Source organism: Marmota flaviventris (genome assembly GCF_047511675.1).
Source record: "Marmota flaviventris isolate mMarFla1 chromosome 5 unlocalized genomic scaffold, mMarFla1.hap1 SUPER_5_unloc_1, whole genome shotgun sequence".
NCBI classification, from domain to species: Eukaryota; Metazoa; Chordata; class Mammalia; order Rodentia; family Sciuridae; genus Marmota; species Marmota flaviventris.
Genome location: NW_027287679.1, coordinates 1932501 through 1947050, shown reverse-complemented (window position 1 = coordinate 1947050; position 14550 = coordinate 1932501). Strand labels below are relative to the sequence as shown.

At 34.7% G+C, this 14550-nt stretch overlaps 1 protein-coding gene across 1 annotated transcript in view; it reads right to left on the bottom strand.

Moving 5' to 3' along the window:
* LOC114083935 (uncharacterized) overlaps window positions 1–14550 on the bottom strand; it is a 138986-nt gene that overhangs the window by 87180 nt on the left and 37256 nt on the right. The window contains exons 17-20 of the mRNA XM_071607127.1: window positions 9233–9303; window positions 6282–6375; window positions 4676–4746; window positions 19–112 (exon numbers count right to left, since the gene is read on the bottom strand). Coding sequence (XP_071463228.1) covers window positions 19–112; window positions 4676–4746; window positions 6282–6375; window positions 9233–9303 — 330 coding nt within the window. The remainder of the gene's footprint in view (window positions 1–18; window positions 113–4675; window positions 4747–6281; window positions 6376–9232; window positions 9304–14550) is intronic.

The window sequence follows — 14550 nt, the reverse complement described above, 5'->3', positions numbered from 1 at the left end:
ATTTTTTGTCATTCTTACCTTCTCCATGTTCGTTTGTTCTATTCTTTGCTTGTGTATAGGACCCAACAGATATACTGGAAGCACAAGCTTCTGTAGGTTGCTTACAGACACTCTGGGGAAAGTAATACCAATAATAAGTTGCATGAAGTTTTAATCATCACATATTACTTATCACCATATATATATATATATTTGTGAAATCATCAGAATTAGAAATTAGATGAGTGCATTTTGAACAAGAATATATTGTACAAGTTTCACTGTCCTAGGCAGTTCAGATTAACTGAGCTCATATATCATTCTGGCTACTGATTGGATAAAGCCAAGATGAGGGACATAGGAACTGTGTTCCCTCCGAATATACACACTGACAAGCATATACCCCAAACAACTAGCATCAGTATATAATCAGTCAACTTTGCACTGCCCAGCAGTTCTAAAAATGCTTTGAAACACTTTTAAGAATGGCACTTGGTGTTCCATAGCATTTTAAATTTGAATGGCCAATTTTTTATTCTGAAAGAATGATACTTGGTAAGATGAGAGTTTCAATTCTGTCACCTTGTGTAGGAATGATAAACTGTTGTACTTGCTTCATTTATTCATCAGAGACTTCGAAAACTTAATGCACTTCAGCAAAATATTTACCGAGTCAAAACTTATTTTAAAAAAGTAAAATATAGTGAGGAAATGTGTCTGTATGTAACATGAACATAACAGCACACACACTTGGGTAAAGTATGCAACACTTTCATTGGAGAAGAAACTAAGAGGTATTTCAAAAGAGAAAGGTGACTCCCATCTCTGAAAAGCTGACTATTTGCAGAGGTGGGAGTCACTTGAACTGGTGCATTGCTGCTTGAAGAAAAAGACAGGCTGTGGGAAATCACAGGAGTGACACAATGGAGAGCCTGTGACCAGATGAAACCAGAAATATGAGATACTCAAAGAGGAAATGCATTCGTGGAAGAAATAGTGTAAAGCCGCAGTAGGGAAAACTAGCTGGCTATGAGAGAGGAATGTTTTGACTGGTGAGCTGAGGAGAATCTCACCCCTTCAAATAAGAAATTAAGAAAAGCAGGGATAGACAGTTCTCAAAACAAAAAATACAATTTCCCTACAAATACATAAAAAAATTAAACATATTTAGCATTCAGGGTAATACCATCCAACACTCTATCCCTGAAGCTTGTCATAACTAAGTCATGACAATGTGTTTTGCTGTGGGGAAGGATCCTAGTGTCTTTGACTCTCACTTCCTCTTCTGATAGAAGAGCTGAATACTTACCTCACCATATTTTTGTGAAAAAAAAAATTAAACATATGTAGCATTCAAGGAAATACCATCCAAAAGTCCATTGATATTTCAGCCCATGCCAGTCAGATAGGCATTCTTAAAGTATTCAAATAATCAGTGCTGGAGAGGACATGGGTAAAAATATACAAGCATACTCTGTGATACTGAAAATTAGGACTTTCCATTTGGAACATAGTATGGAGAGTTTCAGAGTACTAGGGATATGAACATCATATGACCTAGGTTTCCCAACCCTTCTTCTTATTTACAAAGTATAATAATTTCTGTATACACATGAGACACATTTACTTCAATGTTTACAGTGGTTTCTGTCACAATTAGACAGAAATTGGTGGTGGACCTGAAAATTAGTTCAGCCAATCTGGAATGCAGTATGGAGATACCTTGGAAAATTTGGAATGAAATCACGATTGACTCAGCTATCTCACTTCTTGGCTTATACCCAAAGGACTTAAAAACAGCATACTATAGGGACTTGGCCTTATCAATGCTTATAGCAGCACAATTCAAAATAGTTTAATTGTGGAACCAACCCATTTGCCCTTTAGTAGATGAATGGCTTGGGAAACCTGGGTATATATACACAATGGAGCCCTACTCAGCATTAAAGAGAAAAAAATCATGGTATTTGCAGGTAAATGGATGGAATTGGAGAATATAATGCTTTGTGAAGAAAGCTAATCCCAGAAAAATAAATGCTGAATGTTTTCTTTGATATGAGGATGCTGACTCATAATGGTGATGGGTGGGGAGCATGGGAGGAATGGAAGATCTTTAGATAGGGCAAAGGGGAGGGAGGGGAAGGGAGGGTTAAGGGGGTAGGAATGATGGTGGAATGAGTTAGACATCATTACTATAAGTACATATATGAAGACACGAATGGTGTAATAATACATCGTGTACAATCAGTGAAAAATTGTGCTCTATATGTGTAATATGAAATGAATTGCATTTTGCCATTGTGTGTAACAAATTAGAGTGGATAAATAATTTAATAAAAAAAGAATAGAAGCTCATGGCTCTGTCATGGAATCATTTTGTTTCCAGCAAGTGCCAAGGTTAAGTCTGGTAGAAAAAGGCTGCATGCAATATCATAAACATGAAAATGAATACTAGAATAATTGGAATAGTTACCCCCATTAACATCACACAGGCAGTTGGAGGCACCCTCTTAAGAATTACAATATTTCCTGAGGACAAAGGCTCTCAGTGGGGTCTAATTTTAGTCACTCTGTGTTAAAGATCAGGTACCCCTGCATACCTTATATTTCCATAATGCTGTAGCCACCATTCTTCAGATAACTGAATTGTTACTGAACTTATGGGCTCAGGTTAGTGAGTGACAGGCATGTGCTGAAAGATCTCATCAGGAAGATGTGTATTGCTGCTGTGGTCATTCTGTAGAGTAGAGGTCCACAGAGGTATTGCCTCTTTCAAACTGGTGCTTTGGGAATAATGATAGTAAGCAAGAACTGGTAGTTGAGAATTCAAGGGACAGAAGATTCCAGAAGTGCTTGGGCAGGATCAGTAGAATGGAATTTTCACTAAGTTCTCAGAAGAAGTCATAGATTCTGAAACCAGGCCATGTCTCTCATGCTCCAAGAGGTTGTAGGAAAAGGCCTCAGTGACTTGGAATCATGCACAGTATAAGACCACTGAGTAAGGAATTCCATAATTGGGGTCTGCATTACAGATTAGTCCCCAGCCTCCATGGACCACAGGGTTTATCAGGCAATTTCTACATTTTATAGACCCATGTCTCTGAGTACATAAACTAATACTAAGTGTGCATTGCCTCTGCAACTTTCAATGTTCCCTCAGCATTCTCTGGGAGGTGTGGGAGAGAAAGGAGCAAAGAAGATCAGCTTGTACTCTCCACTATCATGGTAGGCTGTTTGAAGCTAGTGCAAAAACAATAACAACAACAACAACAACAAAAACCTGCTGAACCGTTTTTGCATCTCAAAAACCCCTAATAGTTATATGCTTTCAAAATTAGAAATACCCCCCCAAAATTGTCTCCATATCATTTGCTTTAGTAAAAGTGAAATCTGAAAAAGTTGTTCTTGCTCTTTTCAGTTTTTTCTTTGTTTTTGTATGGGATTTCCATGTCATTTGTTTTTTTCATGTTCTGATTTTCTAATATATTTTCATTCATTTCATATTTTGGTTGCTGGATCCCTTTTTTATTCCATTTGAAATCTCCTTCTATTCTCATTTCTTTGAATTTGATCCTCATCTCCTTTTCAGTCTCTGCTTACTCTCACCACTTTCATTCTCTGTTCTTTTTAAAATTATTATGATAATCTTATTATCCCTGAGGCTTTTTTTGTCTTGCAAGATGAACATTATTATTACCTACTCCTTCTTTTAATTTTGTGCTGTTTTAGATATCATTTAAAAGCTAAATTTTATTTGCATGTGATATATGTTTTGTTTAAAGGTATGTTTATTTCCAGAACTTATTCTTTCCAAAAGACGAGATGCTGGTGAGTGAATATAGCTTGTTAAATGTTCATTTATAGGTTTGATGCCAAAATATATGCCATGCTCCAGACACATCACATAGATTAACCTGCACTCTTAAAAGACACATACATGACATGGAAGAGAAATCCATTCAAATGCATGAAAAGTAACAAAAGCAACAGGAGAAAGAGAGGCATTAAGACACCTCCAAAATTCCACAAACTGTCAAAAACTTCATCCAAGGTCTTCTTCCTAACATCCACTAAAGAGGTCTAATAAAAACATTTAGTAATTTTATTGATCTTGCATGAAAAGAAAAAGAAAATGAACTAGAAAGTTGTTTGTACCTTAACAGATGTATACCTCCTGAAAAATTCTGATTTCATTAACAGACTCTTTGGTTTCTAATTAAGCCTATTTCTTGCCTTGTCTTAGACTAAGACATTGGAGTTGAGAGAGAATGGAATCTTTAACCCATGCATGAATTACTGGTAATGAGAAACTAAAATTTTGAGCCTTTGGGAAAGATGGTCTTTTAATAAGAATGTGTTCACTGGCCATTTTATTTATATATTTTCCTTTTTTTTTTTTACTGTTTTTTTTAAGTCTCATTTTCTCATCACGTAGGGAGATCACATAGAAGAAAACTGAAAGAATATTCAAATAATTGCCTCAATTGCTAGAATACAGTTTGCCATTAAGCTTCCTTGATTTCTAATACTATTTTCATGTTCATGTCCAGTTACATTCTTTTAGATGTGAGTGGAAATTATGATGTTTGATTCCCAAAATCCTATGCTAAGAGGTCATTTCATTTGGCCTAATTTACCTTCTGGAATCAAAGCAAAGAGAAATACACCAGGAATTTAAACTGACCCATTTACATACCGGTTCCTGGCTTTTTTCAGTGCCCATAAGCCTCTCCTTCTTTTCTGCTGATGACATGTCCAAATGTGACTCTGTTGACAAATGTATAGTTTTACTTAGAACTGTTAGAATGAGTGAAAACCTACCCAAATAAAAAGGGAAAATTTTAATAATCATATAATTTAATCCTCACAATTATATTTTTTAAGTTAAGCTTAACTTTAGGTGAATGTTTATGTTGTTTGAAACTTTTTGATTGTTGTTTGTGTTGGGGCCTAGTGATTGTACCCAGGGACCTGTGAATCCATGGCAAGAGCTGTAGCACTCACTTCAAATCCAGGCCTTTTATATTTGGAGACAGGAGGTCTGTAAATTCCCTGGCTGAATGAAAACCTGCCATCAGCCTGCCCTAGCATCTGAAGTCATAGATGTTCCCCTCTTTATCCTAGGCACATTGAGTTATTTACAGAGTAATTATACTTAAGACCCTAGAGGTCACCATGTTCAATGCATATGATAACTAAAAGTTTTACTCATTCAAAGAAAAAGGATATTTTGCAGAAAAAAAATGTGAAAATTACAATGGAAAGAATTAACTTCACACTGTTTACTTTATTTTTTTCCTTATAATAACTTTTAAATAACTACTGCATATAATGTTTGGTGTCTGCAAAACAAAACAAAGCAAAATGAAGTTGTTGACAGTTACACATTTACCAGTGAACTCCTTGCTTCTTTCTTTTCCTTTTTTTTTGCATTTCTTCTATCAGGATTCGCTCTGGTTTTGGAAGCACTCCTCATAGTGCCTGTTATTCCTCAAATAAACTGGTATTGCTCCCCTGGTGCTACCTCATATGTTGACCTGCTTTTGTACTGGGTGATAACCACTTGACCTGGAATTTATTCCTTTTTCTATGTAGTCCATCAGGTCTGATTTGATGCTCAAAGGATGTTGAATGTTAACACAGAGTGTATGGGCTTCAGAAAGTGACTAACAGGAATGTGCTGAAAACTTCGATAAGGAAAAGGTGTATAGTGCCTGTTGAACAGTTTGTAGAGTACAGGTCAACAGATGCACTGCCTCTTTCAAAGGGGTCCTTTGAGAATAATAATAGTGTGGGATATTGGATCCTATACTTAGGGACAAAACCACATAAAGTGCAAATTTTTCTTCAGTATTTCCTAATTTATGAAGTATGGGGAAATTTTACTTTATGCCTCATTTAACTTTGGAACTCATGTTTTTTGCCATATTTTTGAAAGCTCTGCTCTTTTTTCTTCTCATAGGAGACCTGAATTTCCTTTCCTTCACTGACTATACCTTCTTCCTTTTCCTTCATTGACTCCCTCTATAATCACTTCCTTTCTCAATTTTTATTCCCTCTTCTTTGCTCCTTTTTGTTATTTATGAATTTTCTGTGATTGAAGCATGTATCAAAAATGCAACTCACATTTCAGTTTCTTTGCAATACCTGTGGGCTGAAACCTAATAAGATATGTCACTTATTAACTTTTTTTCTTATTAGATATTTAACAGTTGAACTGTGTGAACAATTAGAATATACTATTGCTCATGTTTTAATGCAATTTTCTCATCAATGTATTTTGTATCCTATAAGGTTCTTACCTTGTACTGGTCCATTTACTATCTTCTTTCCTCTTTGATAGGACTCATCAGATATACCAGAAGTACACACCTGTGGATGTTGCTCAGTTTCATTCTGATAAAATTTATATCAAAAATGAGTTGAATACAGGTTTTATCATTTCTTTTAGACATCACCATATTTCTAGTTGTGAAATCATGGGAATTAGAATTTAGACCAGTACATTTTGAGAAACAAAAATTTCCATAAGAGACACTCTCCCATGCACTCCAAATGAAACTAAATTTTTCTCTTCATCTCTCTGTTGATGGGTTAAAACTCAGATGGAGGACATAAGGAATGTGTTTCCTGGAAACAAAATCTGAGGTCCCTACATCCAAATCAACTAGCATCAGCTTAATGAGTCAAATTTCCATTCCATAGCAAATCCACAAATGCAGTAGAATACTTATTTAAAACTCTTTTGAGAAATGTACTTCATGTTATATAGCTTTAAGCATTTAAATAATGGATGGCCAAATTTTTAGTGATAAATTGATACTTGATGTCATAAGAGAGTTTCAATTCTATCACCAGAATTAGTAAGGAAACATTGTTCACTTGGTTCATTTCAGTTGTCAGACACTTCCAAAATTTAATATCTTTCAGCAAAATATTTACTGAGTCAAATCTCATTATTTTAACAAAGGAGAAAATGTGGAAATAAATGTGCCTATATTTTACTTGGACATAACAGCACACACAATTTGGGTAGAGTATGCAACATTTTCCATCGAAGAAAGAATAAAAGGTGTTCTAGTGGAGAAACATGGCAGAACAGAATCATACAGTGCTTACTCACTGATTATTTTCATAGTTGGGAATAAAATGTGTGTGACTGCATAACAAAAAATGGGCTGTGGAAAGCCACTACAGAGAGCCAGTGACTAGATAAACTCCAGAAATATTGGCTTTTAAAAGCAGAATGCATTCATAAATGAAATAAGATGCAACAGTGCCAGGAGAAACATAGCTGGGCAAAAGAGAAGAATCTCCCCTCTGGTGGGTTTAAGAGAATCTCAGCAATTCAATTAGTAAATGGAGGAAAGCAATAAATAAACAGGCCTCAAAATAAAAAAGAAACAAATTGCCTAAACACATATGAAAATAATTTCAACATCTCTAGCATTCACGAAAATATCATTCACAACTCCATTGACAGTTCAGCTCACCCCTATCAGAATGGCAATTATCAAGTATTCAAATAATAAGTGCTGAGGAGGATGTGGGGAAAAACAATCATACACTGTGAGACTGAAAATTAGGACTTCCACTCTGGAACGGAATATGGAAAGTCCTCAGAATACTAGGAATATAATCACCATATGACCCAGGTTTTTCACCCCTTGCTATTTATCCCTGTGTACTAAAATTAGTATACACACATGACATATGAACTTCAATATTACAGTGGAAATCATAATTAGAAAGTTTGGGAAATGATTCAGATGTTCATAAAAAGAAGAATTGAAAAAGTTCGTGTGGAGATACTTGGCACAGAATTTGAGCATAATAGTTTTTCATAGTACACTATTATGTCAAAATGAAACCCACATAATATATAAAATAGTGCTCTAAAATTTTCTAAATTATAAATATTATATCATCAAAACCTCCCTTATTTTATACACATGATATTTTATACAAAAACAATAGAAACATAATTTAGATTACTCTAAATTTAAATATAACTTTCTTACCCATTGAGAGACTTGGATTCTAATGAGTTTGTAAAAAAAAAAAAAAAATGGGTGCACTGCAGAAACTTCAAGGCAGAATTTGAGTGCATGCACAGTAGTGACTGCCTCTTTCAAACAGGTACTTTGAGAAAAATGATAGGAGCCTCTTCTCTCTTTTATCTAAGCATGCTTACTAGGATATCAGAAAACAAAGCCTTTCTTTTTTTAACTTTTCTAAGACTGAACTATTGCATAAAAACAGTGAGTTGGAGGAACCCACAACAACAATCAAGGTGGGTGTATGAGAGAACTCAGATATAGATTTGCTGAGACCTCTGGGCAGCTAGAGCATGGTCTTGTGGTCTACCTAATCTAAAGTATCTCATGGCACTTTCATTGAAATGCAGTATTTGCAGCTTATGATACAGATGTGTCTGATAGAAAACTGTCATGACAGCACATGGCATATGTGAGTCTGGTAGAAAATTGACTGCATGCAAAATCACACACATGAGCAGACATTCAAGATATTCAACCTACTCTGCTGAGAGGCATTGGGAGTAGTTGCCCCCATTTCCACCACACAGTGGTCAGAGTCACTCACCTAGTGAATTCCAATAGATTCCTCACTACAAAACCCTTTTAGAAGGGTTCAATTGTAGGGACTCTGTGTGAAAAGATCAGAAACCACTACATGTCTTGTAGCTACAAGAAGCTACCCCAGCTATCCTCACAGGATGGTAGATGTTCAACTTGATCATATGGACTCAGAGTAGTGATTGTCAGAAATGGGCTGAAAACTTTTATAAGAAAGAGATGGGTTGTGCCTGTTGGGCAGTTTGTAGAACAGAGATCCACAGGGGCACTGCCTCTTTCAAATGGGTGCTTTGAGAAAAATGACAGTGAGCAAGAGTTTTCAGTGGCTACTAAGTTATATGTTCATAATTTCAACTGGCTATTTATAAGTTTCAAAATTATTCTTCATCATTAAATGAGGTTACAGAGATAAAAGCACTCAATATTCAAAAAATTGTTCAATTGCTCTTACAAAACTTACCCTTAGTCCACTATGTTTCCTAAGCTATTTTCATGTTGATCACAAGTTATTTGCTTTAGACTTAAATATTAAACCATGTTTGGATTACAAAAGGGTATTCTATGAGGTCATTTCATTTGGCATAATTTACATTCTGAGCGCAAAAAAAGTGGGTGGGGGGAATAAACCAGGAATTTAAATTGACATATTCACATACCAGTTGTGGGTTATTTTCAGTGTCCTTGAGACTTTCCTGTTCTTCTGCTGATGACATGCCAAAATGTGACTCTGTTGATTAATGAATAGATTTACTTAACTATTTAAACAATTAGAATTGTGAAAATCTATACAAATAAAGGGAATAATTGTAACAACAGTATATGTTAAGTTTTCCAACTATAATTTTAATTTAAGCTTACTCTTAGGTGAATATTTATTTTTTGAAACCTTTAAATTTATGTTTGTGTGTGGTCTGAATATTATATTCAGGGATTTGTGTATTGTTGGCAAAAACTGTAGCACTTATTTCAAATCCCAACCTTTTTTTTTTTTTTAATTTGCAGACAGGTTTTCTGTAAGATTCTCTGTCTGGCAGAAAGCATGCCATTGGGCTGCCTCAACTTATAAAATATCAACATTTGCAGATATTCCCCCTCTGTACCAGTATATATTGAGATCTTTAAAAAGTAATTTTACTGATTCAATACTTCAGAATACCACTTGGAGAGAAATGGGGTGTCACCAAGTTGAATGCATATAATTCACATGTTCATCCACTCAAGGTAAAATTGCAAAAAAAAAAAAATTACCATGGAAACAAGAAATATCACAATGTTTTCTTTTTCTTCATCCAAAGGGTAAGTTATAAACAATTGCTATACATCATTTTGGCAGCCCAAATGATTGATCACATTTACACTTCATCATAAGAATTCCAATTTATACCTTCATCAAGAGAACTCATATTTCTTTTCCTTTTCTTTCTTGAGATATATATTCACAGAAATTTTTATATATACATATAACTTTTTATTATGCCTGTTATTCCTGACACAAACTGGTTTTGCTTTTCCTGGGGCTACCTCAGATACTTGACCAGCTTTTGTACTGTATTACAACTACTTAGACCTGAAAATTATTCCTTTGATGTTTATCAAAGTTCTTTGCAGAAAATTGTACTGTAAAAATTACCTGATAGTTGCTTTTGATATTTTTTAGTTTTAGGTGGAAACAATATCTTTATTTTATTTTTATGTGGTGCTGAATTACGGGGGCTGCTTGTACATCATGTTAGTGTCAAAAGTTTTATATATTTCCATCCATGATTGAGTATGTGGTAAGAGCTAGAAGAGCTAGAAGAGATAACCAGGGTTTGTGTCTTTTCTGGAAAAAAACAGAGACCTAAGTAGTGAGGACATCATCAAGACACAGGAAATGGTAAGAGCATAAAAATCTATAGCGTGATATAGAGACAAGTGTTAAGTGGGACAGTATTTGTCTGAACATAAAGGGATTGGTGAGGATAATTTCCAGAGGAGAGTTCAGACATGAAAAGGGCTAAAGATACAGAGGTAGAAAGAATTTGTATCATGAGTTATTTCTAAAAAAAATTAAGATTGCTTGACATCCTCAATCTAAAGAGGGCCAATGATCATATATTCAGAATAGCAAGACCATTCTCAATGCTGTGGGTTGGTGAATGTGAGGGGCATGTGAATAAATAGAGATGAATAAAGAGAGAGCATTGCAGGCCTGAATGCTGTAATGGAGGGACTGTTTCCAGATATACAGAAAATGGAAGAATTTCAGTGGCCCATGTATAACAAAGTTCAATGAAGTGAACAAATTAAAAGCTGGGCTCTTGGGTAGGGAGATTCTGCTCCTGACTGTTACTCAAGGTTTCAAATGAGATGTGTAATAAAACACAGAAACTGTGAATTTTGCTTTCATTTACCATGTGGTTTCTTCTATGGCAACATCTTCCTATGTTGAGGGAACTCATTTAGGTCCTTGGTGGGCAATTTCCTTGAGCCTGGATTTACCAAGCCCACCAGTGAATCCGTGAAGTCAGTGGGTGAAACTCAGTGGAAAATAAACTGCTTAACATGTAAAAAGATTTGGATTAAGGTCCCTAACAATGTAGGGAAAGCCAGTAACAAAACACACCAATAAAATGTGACCAAACAAAAGTATTTGGGGATTTATTTCTCTTAGTCTAAATTCCAAGAAAGTATTTTATCCCATAAACAGTATTCATTTTATAGGAAAGGGATTAAAATGAAGAATGTATGATTATACATTGAGTAATTTCTTACTTAGTATTTGACCCATGAGTGGTGGAGAACATGGAATGTTCATAAACAGAACAAATGTTTGATGGATCTGGTGATTTACTGAGTGTTATAATAGAGTCAATATTTTTTTTAGATGTGTTTTTCTTGTGTTTCACAGAATAGCCTTGACCTACTGAGTTCAAGCAATATCTGTTTTTTCAGTCTCACAATTACCTGAAACTACAGCCTAGCTCTCCAATAAGCTTTTTACAACATTGTGGGGAAAGAAAAACCACCTTATAATCCCACAAACAGGGTTAATGTCTCCAGTTTGAGAACTTCACGTAGAAACATCTGAGTTACTGATTACTTTTGAAAATCTTTTTTTACGCTTTTTATAAAAAATTTCAACACATCTATGCAAACATAGACACTGGTCTATTGGGCCAAATTTTATCAAAATATTGTATTTAAAACAAAATGAGTGGAAAGTGTGCTAGCATTGTAGATGTTTATCATAGCTCTTTGCAGAAAATTGTACTGTAAAAATTACCTGATATATATTTTTTAATATTTATTTTTTAGTTTTAGGTGGAAACTATATCTTTATTTTATTTTTATGTGGTTCTGAGGATCAAACCCAGTGCCTCATGCATGCTAGGCGAGCACTCTACCATTGAGCCATAATTCCAGCCCCATATCTGATAGTTTTTGTCCATTCTTCCATCCTTACGTTTTATTCCAGGCTAAATAAACACTATTTCTTTTCAAAGAAATTCACATGAAGTAATTTGTTTAGATACATGCTTTTAGAATAGCAGCTAATATATGAAGGAGCTATTTTGTTTGTTTTGGGGTTTTTTTGTTTGTTTGTTTCTTTAATCATACACGTGTGGGACACTGATGAAATTTCTTTTCTTTTATCCTTTGGTTTAACCAATATCAAGTTTCTTGACCCCACTCTCATGAGAAGATACAGGTCCCACATCTAAGAAACAATGTATGAAAAACATAAAGAATTAAGATATGGGGACTGGGGTTGTGGCTCAGTGGTGCAGGGGGCTGGATTCAATCCTCAGCACCACAGAAAAGTAAATAAATAAAAATAAAGGTATTTTTATTGTATATCAACTACAACTAAAAAATACAATATTTTAAACTACAACTAAAAAATATTTTTAAAAAGAATTAAGATATGGTATTCCAAAGGAAAAATGATCTGAAAGCTCACAGAATACCATAAATCAGTAAACATTTCTATTTCAAAGTTAATGTCATATATTCAAGGAATAACAATCTTTGTTTTCAAGGTATAAACTCAATAAAGACTTTGTTTACAAAATGAATCTGGTTTAGTAGATTTTTGTCAGCTTTTCAAGTATTCATGGCCATGCTGCATTATCAGAAAATTAGTAGTCTAGGGATGAGTATGGAGCTCAGTAATGCGAGTGCATTCCTAGAATGCCCAGGGCCAAGTTTTCATTTTGAGGGAACATAACCAATAAGTAAACAACTAGCTGTCTTTACAATAAATACATCAAAGACAGTATGAACTCATCTGTCTATCTCATAAGGATTCCACACACATTGTGGTGCCTGATACTTACGAAGATGAGAAGTTTGTAGCTACAGGCTGCATAATGAAGTGATCCACAATAAACAAAACAAAACAAACAAACAAACAAACCACCACCATAATCTGAAAGCTTGCAGAGTGATCATATATAAATAAACTCCCTTACTTCAATGTTATTGATATACAAAGAATAACCACCATCTTGGTGTTCAAGGGAAAACTCACTAAAGATTTTAGAAGAAAAAATGAAACTGGCATGGCATATCTTGATAGTTATTCAAGTATTCTCATACAATGTCTGGATGAACAGAAAATTAGCTATCTGGAGATGAGAATTTATCTCAATAATAAAGTATATTAGTGGCAGGTCAAGGGACAGGATTTTATTTCAAAGCACCAATACAGTAATAATATTAATAATAAAAAATTTAGCAGCATCAAAAACACTAGGCTTCTCAGCTGAATGAATCACATGAATGGCACATATATCATGGTACCTGGTAGGTATGAAGGGGAGAAGTTGGTAGCTGCACATTGCCCCAATTCTTCCAGTCCATACTGGTTCCAATCATCTCTGGACCAGGAATAGTCTCACCTTTGGTCTGAAGGCAGATAAACTGAAAGAAGTTGGGCTGCCTTCTCTCAGTTTCAACATGATTCCCTCCAAAATTACATAGAAAACTAGTTGGTTCCTTCTTCATTTTTCCCTTCCTTTAAACATTTTCAAAGCAACTTCTAGAGGCTTTTGTTTGAAACCGTAAATTTTACATTCTTTGGTTCAATTATTCCCACTCCTTCTTGCCTCCCTATATAGGAAATGTATCATGGAAGTATAATTTGTATGTCTTTGTCTTTTGAGACCTTCCCTCTTTCCAAGATATATCCTCACAGGAAAGCAAGATGTATGCTTACACTTCATCTGCTTGTCTCCTGAAGTATAGGAACAAATAGGGTTCATTTACATTTCCCAAAGGACATCAGTTTCCTAGCTATGAACAATGTTGTCTGTGGATGAGGCTCATTGAAATGACCTTAGCAAATAATGTTTATCATAGTTTAAAAATATAATGTTTTTCATAATGGAAATGTGGAAGGAAAGATCTACTGCCTCAGAATGAGCTTCTGAACATGGTCCCCAACAGTCAATGCACAGCAGTTTGAGATTCCCAGTGTGAACTTGGTCTTCTTCCACTTCTCATACTTTAACATGAATTTATCTCTCAGTTCCTCCCTACAAAGTCCCTCTAAATGAAAGTCTAAATGGAGCCATAATATTTCCAATGGGAATTTTAGATATCTGTGGTTTGGACATCACTCTATAACCATTCATATTTCTTTATATTCCCATTTTTGTTTCTGCCCTATATAATTTTGTTGTTATAGGTAGTAGCAACATGTTGCATTCATTAAAATCTGTACATACATAATAATTTTTGCTAAAAGAGCTTAGGCCTGAGTGATTAGTTCTTCACTCTTAATTTTTTTTCAAAACATACTAAGAAAGATTGAAATAATTTTACTTATGTATTAATTGATATTTGAAATGGAAACTTACATTTCTTCCCCATTTTGAAAACCCTGTTTTTATTTTCCTTCTCATAGGTGATTTGAATTTCCTTTCCTCCACTGAGTACAACTGCTGCTTTTTTCTTCATTGACTCATTGTACTAACTATACTTATCAGTT